This window comes from Nycticebus coucang, chromosome 9, assembly GCF_027406575.1.
Source record: "Nycticebus coucang isolate mNycCou1 chromosome 9, mNycCou1.pri, whole genome shotgun sequence".
NCBI classification, from domain to species: domain Eukaryota; kingdom Metazoa; phylum Chordata; class Mammalia; order Primates; family Lorisidae; genus Nycticebus; species Nycticebus coucang.
Window position 1 is genome coordinate 25,894,104 of NC_069788.1, and position 24,708 is coordinate 25,918,811.

Here is a 24,708-nt window from a genome sequence, read left to right on the forward strand (position 1 = left end):
CCCAGCGCGTGGAAGTGAAGAGAAGAGAACACTCTCACACTGCTGGCAGGATTGCAAACTCATACACCCTCTATGGAAAGAAGTATGAGGAACGCGCAAAAACCTAAAAGTAAACTTCCATTTGATCCTGCAATCCCATTACTAAATATCTACCCAGACGAAAAAAAATCATTTTACCATAAGGACATTTACACTAGAATGTTCATCACTGCCCAATTCATAATCACCAAGATGTGGAATCAACCCAAATGCCCATCAACTCATGAATGGATTAATAAGCTGTGATATACGTATGCCATGGAATACTATTTATCCATAAAAAAGATGGGGACTTTACATCTTTTGTGTTAACCAGGGTGGAATTGAAAAACATTCTTCTTAGTAAAGTAACGCAAAAATGGAAAAGCAAGAATTCAATGTGTGCAATACTAATATAAAACCAGTAGATACACAACTATACCCCCAGGTGAGAAAAGTTGGATTTTGTTAACATTTTTTAAAAAAATTGATTTCTTTCTATAATCTAATATCACACGGAAATAGAGAAATGAACAACTACATCTCCAATTGTATTTTACATTTACCTCTTTGGCATCAAGAGTTTCATGTTCAGGAATAGCCACCATTGGATGACTCAGCTTCACAGAGAAGGTGCCCAGAATGTGATCAGGAGTAGAAGTGAGGAGAAATAAATGTTTAAATTTTACTTAAATAGATAACCAGACAACAACATAGCATATTATTGCAGATAATAGTAGATTCCACCAAATGTAAACATTAAGGTAAACTGTCTTTTAAAAACAAAGGAAGATATTCTGGCAGATGATGAGCACTTTGAGCATACAGCCATATCTTTATTTTTGTGTCACACATAAACTCTAACAATGCTTAGCATAGACCATCCTTAATTATTTCTTGAATGAATGAATTGTTAAAACACACTGACAGATTTCGGAGAGAGGAAACAAGGTTGAACCAACGTTTCAACTCTCACACATAGGCCCCTAATGAGAAGCTTTAAAGCAAAAGTAACAAGTCATGTTCAAACCCACTGTCAATGTAAATGCATCTGTGGATAGTAAAGAGTAACTGGGAATGAAGAAGGTTGTGCATTATTGTGAATATAAATAACCTCTGTGCACCAGAACTTCATCACATTGCAGTCTCACCAGATCATGTTATTTAATGTAATTTAGAGAAGGGAGTTTCTTTTATGTGAGAATTTTTATTATTGCATGGTCCTTCTGAGCACTACACGTACACTTAAATTTACTAAGGTAGAAGAAAGTTGTCAATATACAGGAAAGAGAGACAGACAGACCAGGAGACACACACAAAGAGGGTGGGAGAGCAATCATTTGGAATGAAATCCATTTACTCCTTTTTGGTATACACCTTCTTCCCTCACTCCAATATTAGGGTAACAACAGATCCATGTTGCCAGGAACCACTCCTAATTTACTCTATTGCCCTGAGGAAATCAGAGCTACTGATTTGGACACCTTTCATGCTCAACGGGGTCCTGTTTGGGGCAATAAATCAATGGGACAGTAACCCAATCCTAATCCTCCAGAGCAATTTGGAGGCCTGCAGTGCAGCCTGGCCCAGAAGGACTACAGCTCTGGCTGCCGAGGAAGCCAAGGAGGTTTCCACTTGACATTTCCTCAGGCTTCTCTCTGTCCCAGCAGACTTCCAAAAATAGAGCCTGTTTTATTTAAAGTTGTAATTTCACTAAATCTCCACTCTGACACTCTGTTCCCAACTATGAAATCCTTGGGGTATCAAACATCAGGACTCTTCCCAGATACCTGAGACCATTACTTTTTATAGAAGCATCATCTGGCCCCAGAACCAACTACAGATCTAAATAGCATTTCAGAAAGCAGCAAGAAGTGCCTGCTTTTTCCTGTTGATCAGAGTTTCCAGGCTTAGGGTCAGACCCTAGGAACTGCTTCAAACTTTAAACCCTAGCTACCAGTCCTGGAGATAGCAGATACCCAGGTTAAATGTTACAATATTTATATGAATCATCATAATTTGTACAATGTTGAATTTCTATTCTTCTAATCTCTTAAAATAGAAAAGAAAAATTATCCAGCAATTTTTAAATCTTGCTAATACCCCAATAAAATATTCAACTGAGATTGGAAAAAAAAAATGAAGTCATTATGTAATGTTAATTTTTACATTCCATTCCCTCTTTCCAACATAGGTACTCCTTAATTTTAATTTGTGTTTTTAACCTTGAATTTAAAAGTCTATGTGTTGACTATCTTAATCAACAAAGAGAACAGAAAGTGACTGGTCCCAATTAATTAGTGACCCTCGAGTCATTTATATTTGGCTTTGGCATGCTTTCTTTTGTTTATGAAATTTTATCACAGTAGGTTCTCCTTTCAATTATCTTTAAGTTGACTGAAAATATGATATTGATATCTTGCAAAGATTTGTGGATTTAGTCCTGATTATTTATTACATACGCACATGATAAATTCTTTCTATGTATTTATTCATTAGTTTTCACAACCACCTCGCAAGGTGAACACCAATATTGCCCTGTTTCATAGATAAGGAAACTAAAGCATGGAGAGGGAGCATAACTTGTTCAAGATCCAAAACTAGTAAATGAAAGAGCCATGTTGGAATCTGGGACGGCAGCTGCAATAGATCGTGCCTTCACAACAAGTGTGAGGTGCACCCAGGAAGACACACTGGAAAGGGACAAGAGGAACCCAAAGACAGAGGACAGGAGTGAAGTCTGCCATCTAGCAAAAGGAAGAACCACTCCCTGAAGCCAAGACTGTCTCATTCAGAGACCAGAAACCATTCAGGCATGACTGGTGTGGACACCACGCAGGAGACAAAATACAGCAGAGCTCCTATGGCACTTTATCGAAATTTATTCTCTTAGGCAGTGGGAAGTCATTGAAGTACTTTAAGCAAGAAGGGTGCATGTGTGGTCAAATTTTTAGTTCAAAAAAATGTTCCAGTGGCTGCTGTGCAAAATATAGATGGCGGTGGGAGCTGGAAGGAAGGAAATGAGGGAGAGAGGGAGGAAGGGAAAAGGAAAAAGATTTAAATGATAATACTGCCTCAAAGAGTAGAATAGACTCAGGGTTTTCAGGATGACTCTAGCCCTCTTACTGTCCCAGGCGAGCAGAGAAGCAGCAAGGGCACATATGGACATTTTGCTAATTAAAAAAGAAAAATTGGGAGACAGTGGAGAGATATAATGAATGCTGAAGTCTCTGCTGAATGCAGTGCTGTTGTAAAACACAAAGACTCCAGATGCCAAGTGGAAAGAACACTAAGACGTGGTGGTCTGAAAGTCCTGCCAGTCAGAATGAGAACAATGAAACTAAAATATTTTAAAAAGGTCTCCATAGGTGAATGGTTTTCTATACAGAAAGTAGGTGAATTCTGAAGGACAGAGTGTCATCCCAGCCAGTTTCTTTCATGCTAAGTGTTCTAGAAAACAAATTACTATTTTGCTTCAAAAACAAAACAAAACTGATAAGTTACTACTTTTCTCATCAGAGCATTATTCAACACAGGAGGATGAATGAAATGGAAAGCTTGAGTGAAATGAGATGAAATACGCTCTCATCCTGGATGGACAGTCCAGTCCTAGATATTGTGTAATCTGTTAATTAGACCTTTGCGTGATCACTGCTGCTAAATAATCAACAAGTGGCATTTGAATAAAACGTTTGGTTGATTTTTCTCACACTCTTGATTGTAGCTGTCACTAAACTAACATAAAACCTACTAAGTGTTTGTTACCAGTGTGGGGGCTTTCTCAGAAGTGCACTGCCTCTCCGGAGTAATATAATCTCCTCCAACAAAGAGAAAAAATACCCTCACACAAATAGAGAAATCAAAACCTAACAACTAGAAAAAAGGAAATATGCAAAATGTGGCTAAGTTAACTTGACCTTTAAAGTATCTGGGAAATAGAATTCAAAGCTCTAGCTTTTGGGAAACAGCTCTCTATTCTTGAGTGAAGAGAAAGCAGGTTTTCTTAACTGCCAGAAATTATGAACGTAAGAAGTGTTGCAGAAAGTTTTAACATTTTAAACATATTCTGTCCAGAATTCACTTCTGTGGGATTTTGTTTAATCACATTCTCTTGCAGATTCTTCAGGAATCTGTTCCTTCTACTTCTATCTCTCCATTGAGATTTATGAACTACTCAAGTTAGAATGCAACCTTCTTAAGTTGCAGATTACTGTCTGTTTCATAAGGATAATATATATTATATTATTATATATATTATCTTTATGAAAATAGAGGCCATTGGTAGTCAAGGAGTATGTGTTATTCACCTTTAGGTTTTCCATTGCTGGCACAAGGTCTACCCAGTTCAGAGTAGACACTAAATGAATACTGAATGAATAAACTAATGAAAGGAAGGATGAGTGAAATGGTTAGAGAAACAAAAGAGAGTTTTTTGACTTGAAAAACTAAAGAATTCTGAATTAGTCAAGAATTAGGACATATTTACTGCATTCCTCATGGTATCCTCATTGTGAGAAGACTTTGCAAACTGGAAATCCTTCAAGTAGAATTACCACACAAACAAGTTCTGTTTGAGCCTTATAATTCTTTTGCTTTAAAAATAATTAAATTAAGTTATCAATGTTTAAGTCCACAGATTCTACCTGCAGGCTTGTGCTTCTGGTTTCCCTTAAACTATTCAAAGATCTTGTAACACTAACATTCCAATTATCTGGATCTGGAGACCAGCTGCTCTTTTTCCAAGGGGCTAAAGCATGAGCATGAAAACACAGTCCCTGGGAAGCTACTAGGAGGAGGCCAGAGGCCCAAGGTCACCTATTTTCTTGATCACACATGTACTATATATCTGCCTTGTTTTATTGATTCTGGAGAGCTTCCTGGCTAAACGAGGAATCTGAGTTTTTAATTCCTGAGTCTTAATATACCACAGTGCACTGGAGGCACCCAAGAAATCTTGCCAGCTTTAGATTCTGGTGCAATAGGTGTAGAGAGGGTTCTGAGAGTCTATATTTCCAGTGATTTTTCAGTTCATGCTTTTTCACATGCACTATCACAGGTTGAATAGTGAAGCCATAGCTAATGTCTTTGTCGGAAGACATTGGTGGAAGAATTGATGGAATTTATATGTTTCAGATATTTATCTATTCACAACTGAAACTAACTATGCTCAATATGTCCTAATCAATTACATTGTACTGCAGTTGTATGATTAGATAATTGACCACAGATCTGTTCATTAAGTACCTTCTAATGGGCCAGGCACTTTGCCAGATATTAGGAATATGACAGTGAACAAACATTGTCCCCATTCATAAATACTATACTATATGATCTAGTGGAGAGACAAATAATAATTATATAATCAGGAGTAAATAGATATAAACACAAAATAGTGTATTAGGAAGTAAAAGTCCTAAGTACTTTGAGGATTTATAATAGATAAATCTGATCTAGTTAAGAAGGATAGAGGAATATTTTGTTAAATAAGTTCAAATTAATCAACATGAAAAAAGCCAACAATCCCTTACATCAATGAGCAAAAGTGATGAATAGAACCTTCTCTTCAGAAGATAGACAAATGGCTAACAAACATGAAAAAATGCTCGTCATCCCTAATCATTAGAGAAATGCAAATCAAAACCACCCTGAGTTACCATCTAAGCCCAGTGACAATGGTCCACATAACAAAATCCCAAAACTGCAAATGCTGGTGTGGATGTGGAGAGAAGTGAACACTCTTCCACTGCTGGTGGGATTGCAAACTAGTACAACCTTTTTGGAAAGAAGTAAGGAGAACTCTCAAAGAACTCAAATTAGATCTCCCATTTGATCCTACAATCCTATTACTGGGCATCTACCCAGAAGAAAAAAAAAATCCTTTTACCATAAGGACACTTGCACTAACTGTTTATCACAGCTCAATTTACAATCACCAAAACATGGAAACAGCCTAAATGTCCACCAACACAGGAATGGATTAACAAGCTGTGGTATATGTATACCATGGAATACTATTCAGCCATTAAAAAAGATGGAGACTTTACAACTTTTGTATTAACCTGGATGGAAGTGTAACACATTATGTAAAGCATCATGGGAATGGAGAAAATGTACCAGGTCATTAATTGTCCTCATATCAGAATTCAATACACAGGATTCTTGCTTCTCCATTCCACACTAGCATTTCACAAGAAAACATCAGTAGCTTAAATACATCAATTATTACGAATGTTTTGAGAAATCATGAAACACAAAATCTGCATGAATAGAAACAAACAAAGTCCTCCCAGCAAAACCAATGAGCTGAGCAAGTGGAAACTTGCACCAGTGAATATGATGCCCCATGATCGTATCAATGTACACATCTGTGATTTAATAATTAAAAAAAAAACAAAAACAAAGAAAGAATGCTGTTGAGGGCAGTGCCTGTGGCTTAAAGGAGTAGGGTGCTAGGGTGGTGGGTTCAGGCCCAGGCCCAGCCAAAAATTGCAAGAGAGAGAGAGAGAGAAAGAAAGCTGTTGACTGTGTTTCTTAGAAGTGAAATAATGGACCATGACATGGTCTGTGTCAAACCTTTCATAGTGGTCTACATGTTTATAGTTGTAATTTTAAAGTATGTCATCTATTTTTGGTGATACTCAAAGGTTTACAAGTTTGCACTCATCCACAGCTGAGATAGGAGTTATGCCTATGCTGATGATAGAAATGGACTCCTCAGAGAAGGTTCTTAATTCTGCTAACCTTTTCCTCACATGAACTTTTATAAACACTATAAGTTTCACAACATTCCTTTGTGTATTTCCCAAGTATTTTATGTTCAGTTGATAATATACACTAACTGGTATTTATAAGTTGAGATGCATGTAAATTATTTTATAAGCCCACAGAACATTCACCCTTGAGTGACGGCCACTAACATTGTTATCTTGGAGCCTCAATTCTAAGAATACCAGTAAAGAAACAAGGCATTTTCTGCTCTAATCTTTGTAATAGAGCTGAAATACAGAGGAAAATTCCCAATTTATACTATTTGTATTCTTGGCCTTTTCTTTTCCATCCCAGGAGGCAGAGACTTAGGACATGTTAGAATTCCTTCCTCCAAAGAACACTTTCTAAAGGACAGTGTCATGGAATATTTTTCTATCTCTTATACGTTCAGCCTGTTTGAAAACAAATGCCACATCCTTTGTGAAATCACATTTTTCATCTAGAGTTGTTCCTTTCTCAACTAGAAAAACCACTTCCCTAAGGGGATTAACTCCACCATTCACTTTTTTTAGTACACAGCTCCCGGGTTGTAACGAAAACTGAGCAAAATATATATTCCAACACCATTTTAAGACTAAATGTAAATTCTAGAAATTGAAATTGGAATTGACTAGGTAGTATATTTGTTGTTCTTTCTGTCTATTGTTTAAGGGTACAATTAGTTGCTTACAACTACAGGTAAAACATCATTTTCAATTGTTTTCGATGTCATACCGGTCTAGTACAATCATAAACCAAATGTCTATTCCCTTACAAAAGATAACGTTGGTGGAATGTTTTTCTCTCCCTATTCTTCATCTTCTGAAGAATACACGTATAATGGGTGTTAGTAATTAGATTTCAACATGACTTATAATAGAAAATCAACAGTTTGATGTTAATACTCTAATCTTCACATTTTTGGATTCCTGTCTTTTTCCTACTACCATCTTAGCTTTTCCAAGTTGGCAACCAGTTATCTCCAAATTTCAGGAAACCTATCCCAGAGCCCAGGAGTGTCAACAGCTATTAAGTGATGTGTCACAGGGATATGGAAGCATATTTAGGAAGATTAAATATGACTGTGATAGGGTCAAGCTGTGGGCCCCCAGACGCCCCATCTCAGACAGACCACACTCTACTGTCCCATAACACACCCAACAGCATTGCTGGGGATTTGGGGTTGAGGGGTTGGTTGAGGAGGGAGAGGTTATATGAGTTATCTGTATGCATGCAGATATCTTTAGGACTATATGAGGTCAGACAATTAAGTTTGCAAACTCATCCTAGAAAAGTGCTACGTACCTCATTGCTGAATATCATTACAGTTACCTTCAAAGTACTCCCCTTGGGAAGCTCTGCACCAACACCAGCACTTAATCCACCCTTCAAAGCAATTCTGAAGCTCTTTTTCTGTAAAGACCATCAGAACTGCTGTCGTATAAGGTCTGACAATTAAGTCTGCAAACTTGCCATCATGGGCTCACGTTGGCAGCAAGTACAAACACTGTGAGTGAGGTTTTATAAGGTGGGTGTGTCAGTGCCTCACAGCTGTGTTCTTGTTAATGTGTGGGGCGGTGTCTTGGTGAGTGGTGTCCATAATTTTTGTATGTTTTTCTGGGCCATACAACAACTCTAATGGTCATTCCAGAAAAAAGAGTTCCAAAATTGCTTTGAAAGGTGGAGTAGGTAACACAGGAAAATTTCACCCTGAAGTGTCAAAACAAGAGACTCCTTCACTGTCCAAACATCACAAAATAAATATAGCTTTTGTTGCATGGGATAATTAAAAGGAGGATAACAAAATAATGAAACGATTAGGTTGAACTATGTGAAACTGATAGTTTTGTAGTCTAAGAACTGCCTAATAATGAAAATTCATGCGGTTCAACCTAATATAAGAGATACTTAAAAAAATAAATGATAGTATTTCGAGAAGGTTAGACAAGCAATTTTGTTCAAAGGTAAACTAAATAGACATATTTTAAAGACTCGATTTGCAAAGATAAAACACCTGCATCATAGTTTTCATTATTTCTCAGGGATAATAACGCATGGCTCACAGCCTCCTCTCTCTACAAGGCATTCCCTCAGCTGAGTCCTCACTCTGAGTCATTAGGCTGTCTCCCCAGCTGAATGCCCACAGCCAATGACTGAAAGAGAAAGGGTACAAGACCTTAGCTTCTTGCATCAGGTGTAGATAACTTTGCAGTTTGTGCTCTAAAGCCCACCCTCTGTGAATTAGGCCAAAACTGGCCTTTACCTGAAAATACACTTGCTCTGCACTTTGTCCTTCTCAGGGGAGATTCACTTGCTCCCTCCCATGAAGAATGCTTTTCTGAAGAACACTCCTCCAATAAATCACAAGTATAAACCCCTGTCCTAGGCTCTGCCTTTAAGGAACCTGATCTAAGACACCACACACAGGAGAAGAGGCAGGTGGCAGCTGCAGGCTGTGAAATGCAGGAAACTTACTTCCCTCACTGTCTCCATCTGAATGAGGTGCAGACTGATGGCAGCTTATTTTCTGTGTGGCCATAGAACACAAGCCTCGTCAATAAATTCCAAGGGGCCAGCATGTTATTTTATAAGATCTTTAAAAAAAAAATCATCTTTCTCAAAGTATACTTTTTCTCACTAAAAATGCCATCTTGCCTGCCTCTAACTACACATCTTTTTCCAATTAGCAAATTCTTAATTTTTAAAGTGATTCTTTATTTTAAAATGTCAGAATGAAAAAATCCAGCTAGATTCTATATGTCCAATGCCAAACAACACACGAACTCAGGGACAGATGTTTTTGTCACCAAGATGAAGCTGAAAAGAGAAATATGAATAAGAAATGGATTGTTCTCGTTTTCCTGGAAGAAAAAAATTAAAAGTCTACTGTTTGTGATTAAACTAAGTGCATTTTAAAAATGATGACTGGCAAATAGTTAGCATGAAACATGCCCAGCTTCAAATGTCAGCCTGTCATTTTATTGTGTTTATTGTGTCAAAATGTTCTTTTTGCCCTCTAGTGGAGAACCTACCTAAATATGATTCATCCTTCATTTTGCACAACCGCTTCTCTTAAAATACCTGCCCACTGGCATTCATTTGTTAATGTCAAAAGTCCAATTAATTTGCATTTAGCCATTTTGAACAGAATGATATTTATGAATGCATCACACAAATTCATCCATTTTGAAAACAATTTGGCATCATCAAATAGTGAACATATTTTGGTTTCCTGAAAAATCTTTAAAAATATTAAAAACCCACTTACAGTTTCATACAGTATTTTTTGTCCTATTCCACTTACTTCAAAAATTCACTCTTTTAAAGCATCTTAATACTTATCCTATTTCTATCTTTAAATGTTTTCAGAAAAGTTTTAGAACTGAACGTAAAGCTCCTTATCTCCATGAAAATGGAAAATAAATTACCTTGGTCTATTCACACAGGAAGATTTCTAATCCTGTCTACAGTTAGAACACAAACAAGCATTGTTAATGAGGAGATCAGAAGGAGGATTTTTGCCTCTAATCAAGATGTCTTATTTCATATTTTGTACATAGTGGTTTTCTTAGCCACTAAGCTTTGGAACCGTGGCTGCCAAAAGAAAGTTGGAGCCTGGCGATTAAATGTGAAAAACATTGTGGGGTTCATGATAAAACATTGTGGGGTTCATGATCAGGCTCTGCCAATAACTCATGCCGTGACCCTGGGTGTGTCACCTTGCATCCTTGGCCTTCAGGGTTTTTTTATAAGTAAACTGGGAGAAAAGTAAAATGACCTCAGTGGTTTGTTCAGTCCTGAGTTACATATATAGCACCACACTTGACCAAAGGGAGCCTATGTGTGAAGCTACAGTGGTGACAGGGAATGAACGGTGATGTTGTTTCATTAATCGATTTTAGGGGAGAGTCTCTTAAGAAAAATGAACCAAGCAATAGTTTTTAAAGTAGTCTGTGGAATCTTGCATAAATTATTGACACTTTCTGAACCTGTTTCTTCATGTATAAGATAAAGGGAATAAATCTACTTTGCGATTGTTTTAAAACTTAAATATAATAATGTCTGTAAAGTAACATTAATAAGCCTATGGTCTATTTTTTTCTAGATATTAGTTTCTTTCAGTTTCTTAACTTTTAAGCCTCCCCTATTCCACCCCACCTCATTCTCCATTTCTTCTCCCTGGGTCAGGTAACTCACTGTGCCCAGGAACATGGAAGCTATCTAGCAGTCTTCATTCTTGCTAACTCCACACTGCATTCCCTCATTTTCACTGCTTCTTTCATGCTCTGGTCTTATTTTATTTTCTCAAGTTGCTTTTCTTTCTTGACTTGAAATCTTCCCCCATGCTCACTGTCCTCTGGAACTGGAGCACCCAGCCCGCTTCCAACCTTTCCTTCTTTTCCGATCTCGGATCACACATCACTCACTCTTTTTTGACTCATCAGACTAAATCAGGACCTCTGTTACATATACGCACAGCTGCCTGAATGTCTTTTTTTTTTTTCTTTTCCACTGAAAAATATAGCCCTTGTTTTAATAAATGTTCTTTACGAAATGTAGGAAAACGTAAACTTTAAGCATGCTGGTTAATGACTAATAATTAGAAATTGTTTGTGATTTTACTAAAACGTATGGCTTTAGCTGCTAAGTTAAATACTTTAGCTGCTGAGTTAAATTTTCAGAAGTTGTGCTATATTATGTTCAGATGTGTTGTTCTTTTTTAAGGAATACAGAAAACATGATCAATTACGTAGCTAATTTCAGCACAGGCCAACCATAATTCTTTGTGCATCCTGGTGCCTGAATGTCTTGTCTCCTATCTCAGCCTTCTGCATGGCTGTTGTCATCATTGTCACTAAGAGATAGATTTTTTTCCTTCTTTAATGTTTGTTTTCTTGGGAGGAAATACACGTCCCTGGCTAAGGTCCCTTATATCTCTGTCTACTGGCTTTCCAGGGAATGGTCAGCATAGGCACAATGCTTTGCACCAAATGTATACTCAATACATTTTTATGAAATGAATAAATAATCACTGTTTTGTCAACTTTCATATTCCAGAGTTCCTAGACTTCCTATCGGAATAAAAAAGTGACAAAGTCTATACTCTTTGTTTTGGGCAGGAAACTAGACTATTACTTAGACAAGGTTTTTTAACCTTGAACTAAATCACCTAATTCAGTGTTTGTTTTCTCATTTTAAAGCTACGTGTAATTGCAAACAGGTTATCACAAAGGGGTGTTGCTTTATTCTTAAAGTATACTCATGAAAGATTTTTCATATCTTTAGATCTAAATATTTACAGCTTACATTAGAAAAAGTAAATTGTTATTTCAAAGATCCCTGAGCCTTTGAGCCAGTAGGTGAAATTTAGAATTACTTTAGATGTTTCTTCCTCCAGATAAGTCATAATCGGCCTTAACATCTGTTGATCGATCTTTGTTAAAATATCAGAAGAAACCTCATGAAAGAAACATCCTTTCAAAAGAACTACTAAATAAATTAACCCATGCTTGGAAATAGGCGTATAATATTAATATTTTAGTTCTTTTATTGTATTTTTGTATTACAGAGTCAATTCTCTGATCAGCAATGCAGCAACAATTTCAGTAAAGATGTTCTCAATAATGTTAACAATATAAACTTTACCAATATGCTGGATTTGAAAATAAATAAGTGGGGGGAGTGGAGAAAAAGAAATGAATGAGGAAAGTCAACAGTTTTGGGATGAAATATCCAAGGAGTTGAAGGAAAGGATTCTTGTGGCCTAGGAAGCAAGTTAAAACCAGCACGTGAAGAGGCCTTTCCCACCTCCCCATCCAAGACTGATCAGTCTCTTTCCTTTCCTCCGTCCTCCTATCTCAATCACACAACTGCCTATCACAATCAAAACTCAGCCAAGGCTCCAGGGTAGAGGTAGCACTCCTGAACCTCTGTGCTGTGAAAACAAAAGGAGTTGGCTGGCTATTGCTACTGTGTCTATTTCTACTATTCCCTACACTGTGCGTTTCTCATTCAGAATACATTTTGCCAAGTAAGTTACCTTGCTGTTCTGACAGATGATTCAGCCGTGGCTTATTATAAGTGGAGTGACTCTTCACATAGAAAAGAGAGAAATAAAGGGTGGAATCGGGCTGAAAATACCTTCATTTTGCTCACACGTCATTTGTTTCCTTCTTTCACATTGCCGAAAAGTTATATTTCCCTCTGTATCCATAGTCTACACTCTCAAGGGCAGCAGCTAGAAAAACAGGCTAAGAAAAACTGATCAATAAATATTCTGTTGGCATATCATAAAGATAAAATACATTTCAAGTAAAATGCTTCATTTTTCTTAGCAAAAACATTATTCCATAATTCTAATATAAAGGATTCTTATAATTTAAAACCTCTTATTATGATAAAAGCACTTTAAGTTCTTAAAAAGTAAATCAGATGAAAGTGCATGTTGGTGGCTGTGGTATTCTTTTCAAAGAAAAAATGACTTAATAATTGAAGTGGTAGAACACCAGGAAAAAATATGTACCTTTTGATTCAATAAATCCATGAATAATGGATGTGTCTACACTTGATCCCAATTGTAAATGTTATAAAAACATGGAGATAGTTTTGATTAAGAACTCAACCCAACATTTTGTCACATAAACCTAATAAAAATATTCTGTTACCTAAGCTAATTATACATATATAGTATATAGGTAAAAAGATACATGCTGTTTAACAGTTGGGTTTCCTTATACTTACTGGGGTTTTTAGGCGGAAAAAAATTAACTATAATTTAGCACTCATAAGTATGTCAAGATAATTATTTTCTTTTAAAGCTATTTTTCACAATGAAATTCATTTCCTTTTTTAATCAATAGAGAATTTAAAGGACAATAGAGGAAACATTTGTTATCACAAGGGAAGTATAAAGTTTTCTATGAGGTAGAAACTTTGAGATCACCCAGTTCATAAAAGTTTTGAGTTTAGAACTTTTAGGTGGAGCTCAAGAATTTGCATTTTTCTACATCTACCCAGCAGACTCAGACGCAATCAGCCCAGTTGGCATCCTAGAGTCAGAATTTTGAAACTAAACGTATTACCCTGTTATTACAATGGAGAGGAGAAAAACCTACAGAAGAGTGAAGCGTGTGCTCAGTAGCATTTATGTAAATTAAATCACATGTGTGCAAAATAGCAATACAACTTTTGAGAGAAAATGCACATCAAATACTTTATAATAGATCTCCAGAGGCAGCAGGGAAAAAAGAGTGAGAAATGGGAATTAAAGGGAATTAAGATGGCAATACATACGTGAATAAATCAGAAAGCATTAAAGGAATAAAGAGGTTGTAATAAAAGGAGAAAGGTATTTAAGATGGGAGTAATGTCCTAGGATTTGATATTGATGGACTTTTTCTTCATGCCCAGCACCAAGATTCTAATAAATAATAGTGAGATGCTGAAAAAATGTCTTTTTTTTTTTTTTTTTTTTTTTTGCTATTTTACAAATGAGAAAGCTAAAAGAAGAGTTTGAACTACTCATACAGATATAGGCATAAAATGATTCACTGATTCAACAAAATAAATTCAGCAACTGGTGTCTTATTATCCTAGGCTCTGCAGATGAATTTTAACTTCCATTTCACTTTAAGTGACTTTGGAATTACTAATAAAATCAGGGCACTTCTGATAATAAATGGTGGAAGTGAAAATAATTAAAATCATATAATTTTAAAAATATTTATTGACTGTAGTGGTTTGTGATAATGTAGACCAAAATATTTCTTTTAGAAAACTATTTTCCAATTTTGTTTAAAAAAATAGAAAAACACATATTAGTATGCATACATTTTTTTAAGGGGCCACAAATATCAGGACACCTGGTCTTACCATAGGAATATACTTTTTCCTGTCTTGCTCTGACCTCCTAGCAATGACGGAAGTCTGCAGGTAGGAGTGTTTGGAGGCAAGAAGAATAGAGGTAAGAAATTAACAACCTCTCTGGCCATGAACTGAAAGGTACAGTGGAAGGGATTTTTCAAGTGATCACTCCAGAGATAAGCACTGAAATATTTAAATTGCAACACTAAGGCAAGCTTGAACTATAAAAAAATATACAGTGGAATTTAATGGCAATGAAACCAATGCAAGAAGCTACAGTATATATCATAAAATCCGCCATAGTTATTTATCTCTTTCAATGGACGGAAGCAGACTCAGAACAAAATGGTGTATGGTTATACAAAGCACAAAAATAATGCAGTTTTAAGAAAACACAAAGTGAAATAAAATGGTTGCACATTCACAAATTTCTTTTTTTTTGAAAACTGAAAGAGTAAGATATCCTCAAGGATGGCAGTACATTTTCTCCTGGGGCTTCAAAGCTCTCTCTCTGTCTATAAAGATCCTATTTTTGCTTGTAAAACCTCTCAAGCTTTCACTGTAAATAGAATCTTCTTGTTTAGGAAATCTCAGCCTTTCTCCTGCCAAAAGATCAGAAAAGTCATCCTGACTGTGAAGGCTTAGTCCTCCCTCCTCTGCGTTATACTCATAGACTGGCCATGCGCTTTCTCGTTTGTTGCCAGTTGGAGTTGGCAGAAGAGACTCCAGGGAGATAACAATAAGAGATAACTTCCTGCCTATGTGGCATGTGGTTGTGATAAATAAAAAGGAGAAAATATAGTTGGAATAATAAAAGAGGATAAAGTTCACAAAACTGAGTAATTAAGTTGGAATGTTGAAAGTAGGCCCCCCAAATCAGGATTTTACATTGTCTTGGAAAGACAGGCATACCTTGGAGATTATGAGGGTAGAAGATAGAAGAAATGAGGCAAAGGATGGATGGAGAAAAAAAAAATAAAAGTTACAGGAAAGGATAAACTTTCTACTTAGGTACTTTGGGTCCTGAGGGCCAGGAAAGTAGTTGAGATGTGATTGATGCACATGGCAACATCTTTCTGCTGGCTAGGAAAAAAATTCAATTGAATTTTTTTAAAACAAGGTGTGAACTCCAATAGGTCTTAATCTGAACACAAACAGTTGCATTGATGTGGTACTTTGCTACCTTTGGAAATAAAAAAATTTTAAATGCATTGCAAAATGGGGGGAAAATTGGCAAAATGACAGGTAAATGAGAAATAATTTTAAGACAGTAATCTCACACATAGTTCCTTTGTATCTTTTATTATTTCAGCAGTATGCACAGCCCACTGCATAATACATCAAAAATAAAGTTTTGATGTACATATACCACAATTTATTAATCCATTCATGGATCAATGGGCACTTGGACTTTTTCCATGACTTAGCAATTATGAATTGGGCTGCAATAAACAAATATCTTTGTTATGATGTGATTTTTGGTCTTCTGGGTATATACCTAGTAGAGGAATTATAGGATTGCATGGCAGGTCTATTTTTAGATCTCTAAGTGTTCTCCAAACATCTTTCCAAAAGGAATGTATTATGCAGCCTTAAAGAAAGATGGAGACTTTACCTCTTTCATGTTTACATGGATGGAGCTGGAACATATTTTCTTAGTAAAGTATCTCAAGAATGGAATAAAAAGTATCTAATGTACTCAGCCCTACTATGAAACTAATTTATGGCTTCATATGAAAGCTATAACCCAGTTGTAACCTAAGAATATGGGGAAAGGGAGGGGAGGGGAGGGGGAAGGTGGGCGGAAGGAGGGTGATTGGTGGGATTACAACTACGGTGCATCTTACAAGGGTACATGTGAAACTTAGTAAATGTAGAATATAAATGTCTTAACATAATAACTAAGAAAATGCCAGGAAGGCTATGTTAACCAGTGTGATGAAAATATGTCAAATGGTCTATAAAACCAGTGTATGGTGCCCCATGATTGCATTAATGTACACAGCTATGATTTAATAATAATAAAAAAGCTGAAAACCCTGTTGACAAGTTTCTAATGAAATTTACTTCAAGATAAATATGAGAAACATATATATCCAATATGATTTACATGTTAATACAATAAATTATTTGCTTGAGTAAAGAAAATAAAATAAAATAAATAAGGTTTTGAGAGCACAAGTTTTGACCTGCAGGAGCTTTGACTTCGAATTTAGAACATAATCATAAAATTTTGTGTTTATATATAAATCATTGACCCACTTATGTCAGCTCAGGTATTAACATTTTAGCACCAATCAGCCTCCAAACTTCAAACTACTCACCTCTGCTAGTCTTTGCCTTGGAGCTCTTTCTGGGAGATTAATGCTGCCCCTCCCATAGGCACAGACCTCAGCTAATGTCCTTTACCCTTCAGAGAGTGGGGCTTTGGGCTGTGTGTCCTCCACAACCTCCTAGAGTTCCCCAGTGAGATCTATGGGAAAGAAATCCTCACTGGCCCTGACAAGAGTACAGCATTTTGGGAAGCGCAGTTGGGAAGGAGCAGGTAAGAAACCAAACTGTGCGATCATAGTAACCCCCTTCCCACCCCCTGGAACACTTCCAGGCCAGTTTTCCTGGGAAACAATGGAACAACAACTTTTCCTCTGGCCCCAGATGGTGACCAATTAAGGGAGCAACTCCTAAATTTTCCCAGAGTGCAAAAATTAGCCCCTCTGCAGATGGGATAACTCCATCTGGGAACCCCCCTCCCACATTCAACCCTACTGATAAGAAAAGCTTCTTAAAACTTATGAAAGTGAGCTGGTTCCTGGTCAGACTCCACTCTGCTCTCTCTCTTTGTTCTGCTAATAAAGCCTTTCCAATCCCTGGACTGGTCTCCTCTCCTTTTTTGCTGACCCTCCCCCAATACTCTATCCCTGGTTCCCTCAACATCAAGCTCCCGCTCCCCAGGGTAGTAACAGGCTTATCACACACCCTTTATCAGATGCTTTCTATCCTTGTCTCAGTCCCCACTCCTGGAAATGGTTATTACTTGCAATCATCTCCCGAAATCATGTGACTCCTTTTCCTAGAGAAATCCAAAGATATAATCATCTTCATTATTCAGAGTAAGTAGGTCCTAAAAATTACCATGAACATGGAATTCGGTAATTCTGAACCATTACTCCCAGAGGAAATACAGGGTTGGGTTCTTACAAGTCTCTGGTCACATTTCCATCAACCAATCGATAAATAATCTATTTTATGAGCATTTGTGTTTAAAGACAATTATCTCCCATGTTATGAATTCAGTGACACTGAACTCATGGCCCACAGCACCACGGAGTAGGACACCTCCCCGCCTTTTGTGCATAGGGACACTAGACAGCACTTCAATGCTGTGCTTAGGGTTGTTTTCAACCACAAAATCACCAACAAATTGCAAAAGAAAACAAATTCAAAAACACTAGATGGATCACAAAAAAGACAATCGTTTACCGCACTATACCTAAAACAAGAAAGCAGAGTGTTGCCTCGTTCAGCCTTAGCTGGAAACATGTGCTCAGGGGACTCCAATGTCTTCCTGTTCCGTGAATGCCCACAAATGATTATAAGAGTAAGTGCAATAAGTATGGACTTGGGGTTACAAATAAATTTTAATTAAGTAGACAAACTCATAAATATGGCCTCTTTCGGAGTTCTCAATGGCAGAGGGGGCAGGAGGAGAAGGATATGTAGGGCTCTGAGATGATGGTTGCAGGAACACCTTACAGAGTTTATCTGCAATGTTCTCCTAAGTACGCTGTCGGGGCACAGAGGTAGCTGACCTCAGCCTCTGAGGGCACAACATGTAGGGAAAGGAAGAAGGATGTAGCCATGTATTGTACAGCGAATGATTGTATAGTAGACAGGAATAAGAAAGCCTAGATTTTAAGTGATCTTGCATTTATCTGAGATGCCTTAACACAGACAAGGATTACAGAAATTGAAAGGAGACAGAAAATCACTTTGAATGCTGATGAGTTGAGAAACTTCCCAGAAGAGCAAGGATAATTTAAAATGGTTTGTATGAGTAAAGAGAATTTAGGAGAGTGTTTTGTATGGGGAGAATGCATGAACAAGTTGAACAGTAAGAAATTCCCAAGGCATGCCTAGAGGAAAAGAAGTAGATAATGTTAAGTAAAGTAAAATAATGATAAAGAACAGTGTGAGATAATATGACAGGCACGGCAAAAGAAGAACCCAGTCAAGTTGTTGAACGACTAGCTACAAGGACGAAGTAGAAAAAGCAGAATAGATGAATCAAGCTTTGCATTTGGGGACTGAGAAAATGTTGTATTAATGATGAAAGTCGGGAATCCAGTGCAGAACTAGTTTGAGGCAAAATGATGAGCATCAGATGACAATGTGACATCCTAGGGGAAGTGATAAGCAAGCCGCAGAGGAAATGAAACTGATTCTCAGGGGAGAAGCAGAATTGAAAATGTGGATTTGAGACTTATCTCTACTAAGATAATTATTAAGGGTTGTGAGTGGGCGAATATCTGAAGGGAGGCAACTAGAAAGAAGGAGGAGAGGAACAAGAAGTGGGCACAAAGCGAACGGTGAAGCAGCAGGCAGGGGGCTGGAATGCACATCCTTGCCCAAGAGCAGAGCGAGGAGAGAAATTCAAGAGTGAATCATCAATCCTGTCAATTGCTACAGAGGAATAAAAGAGACAGAGGATTGAGGACATGCAGCTGGATTTGCTGACAAGAAGTTTACCCTTAAAAGAACGATGTCAGTGGAGTGATGGAAATGAATGTCAAGATGCTATTAATGGGCTGAAGTGTGAGTGTGTGGAAAGAATGCAGATAGTGGCTATTGAACACTTTGAAAAAGGAAAATTTTGAAATTGATAGATTTGCAGCAGCATCAAGGAAAAGAATGGGGAAGTGCTTTTTTTTTTTTCTTTTGAAGTTTCTGTTTACAAATGGGAGTCATCCTGTGGAGAAAGAATGAATGAAGATTTAAGAGAGCAATAGGAATGACATTCTGGGAAGGATTAGTGATAATAATACCTAACCTTTATAAGGTTCTGGTTATGTTTCAGGCACTGTTCTAAGTGTTTTACACATTTCAGCTCATCCTATCCTCACAGTACTCTGATAAGGCTGGGACTGTTAGCATCCCTGTTCGAAAGATGAGTAAATGGAGGTATGCAGAGGCTAAATGGCCTGCCCAGTGTCAGCATGTGAAAAGGGTTGAGTCCAGAAATAAACTCAGACAACTGACTAGCGGCACCATACTACTGGGCTACATGACTTTTAAGAATTAAAGAAGGAAATAAAAGGAATTGGAAACTGGAGAAAAGAAGGTGGATGAGCTGGTTTATTCCAAGCTGGAAAGAAAGTCTCTGATCATCCCTATAAGACATGATGTGGCCTCCTGGTATAGAGCTCCATCTGGAAATTAAGAAACAGAAGAAGAGATTGCAATGAGGACTTAAGATTTGAGAAGTTTGACAAAGACTTAGAAGGGATGTGAGCACACTGCAGACTCAACAGAAAGGGAATTAAACCTGTTGAGCATCTAGCGTAGCTCCCGTTGAAAGGGGATTGTAAAGATCATTGAGTCAATTCCAGTTCAGTTTGGCTCTCCAGAGGGCAGGATGGGAAGATTTGAGTTCAGAGATAAGCCCAGTAGGCAAAGCTGTAAAGTTACACTTGGGAGCAATATTAGGGGACTGGAGAAAAGTTAATATATATGGCAGTTGTGCTTTACAATCCCAGACATGAAGCTATTTCATGTAAAAAAGAGAAGTATTGATAAATCAATATGCTATTAGTCCAATAACTCCAGCACAAAGTTTGAAAACACCAATATCAAATTGAATGAGCAATTGGCACATATGTATTTTAATAGGGCAATAGATACAAGACTAATCAATGGAATCTTCCATGAAGAAATGTGGTATTACTACATTATTATTATTACTCTTATTAATTTTGTAATGAATGGCTCTTTATTCAACATCAATAAATCTTAGACTGAAAGAGACAAAATCTATTATGAAGATTGTGCAGGCTGAAAACAGTTGTCCAACCTCTCATGGCTTTTAAATATTATTCTTCACAATCTAATCAAAGGCTAAAATATGGATAAAATATTCCAACTACTCATCCTAAAGATTTCCAGAAAATACCATCACCAAAATAGCAAAGGAATGAGCTATTTCATATAACAGATACCTATAAAATAAATCTAACCCTATCATAGATGGCAACTTGTTAGAAATGAAATTAGTTTGAAATACATTATTATAATTATTTGTCCTAATAACTAATTAGATTTCACAGATGTTGCCAATTATTAAATCATGGAGAATTACAAATAATATATAAAGGTTTTAAAAATATTATACTTTCCTTAATATACTACTTTTTTTCTAGAACAGGCAAAAGAAGCAACCAAAGATAAAAATATCATCTTGAACATTGTCCCAAAACATCATATTGGCAGAAAATTTTAAAAGTTGTTCAATTCAGGATTAGCCATACGAGTGGTACATGGTACTAAATATAAAAAGTTAATTCTTCTGTGTATATTATGGTGCTCACATTTTAGATGATTATGTTTAGACTGGGTTTTTGAATATTTTTGCTATTAAAGAAAAAAAAAGTCCAGTAGCCCAAAGAATATTGCTTAACTCCATTTTGGAAGACGACCTTGATCGATTTCCATACATAAAGATATATTTCATCGGATACAGGGAATTTGTAAAATGAATAATTTTATGTAAGATTTTTAATTTTACAAAAATTTAGTTGATGTTTGAGTTTGACCAGTCAATTCTTTTAGGAAATCTTCAGGGCCTGAGAGTCTCTATTAACCAGGATGTCCTTATGATAATACTCAGAAGACCAAATGGAACTTATACAGAAGTCCCATGTAGCTGGACCGTTTGCTTCTAGTAAACATTTATAATTGCATTCCAAAGCCAACTATAAATATATTTTTGAAGTGGTAAGGACAGATTTTAATTCATAATAACTATTGCAATAGGGAAGAGATTCAACATGTATGGAACTCAACTTTGATGTGTGTAGAAGTGACTGGGTATTTTATTGGGAGGGTGGAGAATGAGGGAGTAGGAAGGGGCAAGTGGAGACGCAGGAGAATCAGGGAGGGGAAAAATGACCAAGGGTTGGTCAGGGCAAATGCTAATTAGGCTAGCTGCATCTGCTAGACAGCCACAGTGAAGCCAGGACTCTACCCTCCCACAGAGACTGGGAGGCAGAGGCCCCCTGCCTTGTAAGGCATTTTAAAGGAATGCCTTTCTGGTCCTTGGGAGAGACACCCCTGAGTTGTAGGAGATACAGATAGATCTTTTCAGTAAATTCACCAAAAGAGTGTGGTTAAAAGCCAACTAAAAATACTTTCTACTTGTTTTGTATTGTACACCTTCCTACACATACATACACACACACACACACATACACATATATACATGCTAGGTACTGAACATGTCATTTTTTATTTATATATTCCATTACTATGAGGCAAATAGACACATTTTCAAATAAAATGTTAATATTATTTTGCAGATACGTGCAGTAATTCTAAGTATTTCTTTGCCCATTGACTGTAATTACAAATGCCTAACTCATCAAGTACCTTTTTAGGAACATTGAGCTAACATCAGAATATAAATGAACAATGGCATCTTGGAAGGTTTTTTAAATGGCCCCAATTTTCCACCATGGGGTTAGAACATGAAACAGTGAGAAACACAAATCAGGAAATGACTTTGGGGGAAAAAATACATTTTAAATTATTTCCCATGGTCAGTTATCATCTGTTTGTAAAGTAATGTGCTTTAGCACAAATATTTACTATTTTTAATACATTCATTATTAAATATTTAAATATTCTTAATCTATATTTCCTTCACATTTAAGTATTAAAAGTCAAGTGTCATAAAAGTTCACAGCACAGAATAATTCCTATATTGTTGGGAAATTCTCACCTTATTACATACGTTGTGACTAAATAGGGTGTGAGAAGCCTCCTGTTCATCACTCAGTGAGAAGGAGGACAGATGACTGAAGGGTCCCGGGGCAAGACGGTCAGCGTGCGGGAGGGCCTGTGGATGCAGCAGGGACTTAGCAGGAGGGTAGAGTTTAGTCTGATATAAAGGATGGAGTGAAACAGGCTTGGGAGGGACTGTCACATCCTGGGAAGAAGAAAGGCATAAAAAGGATGTTAGCAGACAAAAGTTAAGCACGCTTGGAATTATGTCTGTTATAGACACAGGGCAGAATCTCTTACTGGTAAGATAAAAACCTCTTCTCCTGCCCCTCACAAGACACCTGTTTTCACAATATATTGTTTGTCTATTTCACCAATTCCTTTCGGTTCCCCACCTCTAGCCTTTTCTGCAGAATGAAACAAGTGTCTGCAGAGAGTATGCTCAAGGGTGCTAAATTTATTTTTCAAAAGTATTTGAGAGGAGAAATATGTAAAGAAGAAAAGTGTCCATCCCAAGGAGGTAAGCAGGGGTTGGAAAAAAATCTTCATGGAAAAGGTGGGTAGGAGTCGAAATGAATGGAAGGATCCTGCAGGGTGACTTGGTTTGGAAGAAATTTGGGTTAAAGGGGAGGGGAGGGAAGATGCTAGGAACATGTGAGCAGAGAGACTGAAGAATGAGCTGTCGTTCAGAGCACAGTAGGTTACAGAGTTGAGTTTGGCCTGGATGAGGAACCAGGGAGAGGTGAATTGGGAAAGAGTTCATAAGTCTTCAGCTCCAGGCCAGGTGTTGCTGGTGAACAGGTGATGCAAGATATGGAGAAGTTCAACTGTAGCGAGGAGGAGTTAGGAGGCCTTAACCAGATTGGGTCTTTAACATGGGGAGGGGATGAACGCAAAGACTCCAAGATGAATGCAGGAACTACCAATGCAGCCATGAATTATGTGGAGAGAGCAAGGAAATCACAGGGTGAGAAGTGTGATCTTACAAAGAAAAACTGCAAAAAGAGTCTCAATGTTTGTATATACCTTTTACAAAACAAGTAATCACAAATATATACAAGTACAAACATAAATGTATTCAAATATTCTTGTTACACACACAGTATAAGCATGCTATTATTAAAAAATAGCATTCTCTTTACAATATTCTGCACCTTATTTGTGATTTTTTTCATTTGATAACAATTTTGGAATATTTCTTTATCAGTATATGAAAGCTATAGATTTTCTACCAAGACACATCACTCAGTTACCAAACTGATTGTAATTGTCATGATTCCCTTAGAAATGTCACGTGTATTACCTAAAATACCAAATCACTTAACATAGTGATATATTCGCTCCTCTTTGCCAGTTAGTATACATCTCATTTCTTTCTTTTGTCTACCTTCACTGACTAATACCTCCAACGCTGTTAAATAAAAGTTACGTTGGTGGGCAGCTTTAATGGAACACACGTAGTACTTTTCCATTGAAAATGGTGCTGGCTTTTAGATTGAAATATGTTCCAATTTTGTTTCATTTTTTAATCAAATGTTTCATGATGTCAGCTAATGACACTTTTTAGTCATTGTGAAAAATGATTAATATGAAAACTGAGTAGTCAACAGGAGACTCGCAGCATAAGAAAGGGATATATTGTTACCAATATCTGAAAGTGCTTAGAAAAAGGTGATCTAAACAGGGTCTCTGCTTTCTACTGGGCTTCAGTTTTTCTTGGAGAGTTCAAGAATCCATTCTTAGGATGTCAGGAGGCAAGCCTATGGTGATCTATGGGAAGCAAAGGGTTTTCTGCGTGGGATAATCTGGGGGTTGGGGATGTGCATAGGTTCTGTTCAGGCAGAAGGACAATGTTTGAAGAGGCTGTGCTACTTCTAAGCTCACTGTGGCCAATTTCCAGCTCTCAGGACAAGATCACACCTGAACACTCTTGTCGGGTCAGGTGGAATCTTCAGTTTATTCAGGCAACTGGGAGAGCAGAATTTTATCAACACTTGGCCAGACTCACTGGAGCATTGGCAGGTTGATAATAGGGTACAAAGGTGAAAGGATTCCTGGTAACAGCCTGCCACTTAAAGCACCTGTTTT

General features: G+C 37.1%; 1 protein-coding gene across 18 annotated transcripts in view; it reads right to left on the bottom strand.

Annotated features, from left to right (window-relative positions):
* Positions 1–24,708, bottom strand: part of MLIP (muscular LMNA interacting protein) — a 312,602-nt gene that overhangs the window by 17,616 nt on the left and 270,278 nt on the right. For 13 of the 18 annotated variants that reach the window (XM_053603333.1, XM_053603332.1, XM_053603343.1 and 10 more), the window contains 2 exons: positions 22,619–22,825; positions 585–638 (listed from right to left, as the gene is read on the bottom strand). The exons of 2 other annotated variants lie outside the window; for them this stretch is intronic. In XM_053603333.1, coding sequence (XP_053459308.1) covers positions 585–638; positions 22,619–22,825 — 261 coding nt within the window. The remainder of the gene's footprint in view (positions 1–584; positions 639–22,618; positions 22,826–24,708) is intronic. 3 more of the 18 variants (XM_053603339.1, XM_053603345.1, XM_053603335.1) reach the window with 3 other exon arrangements.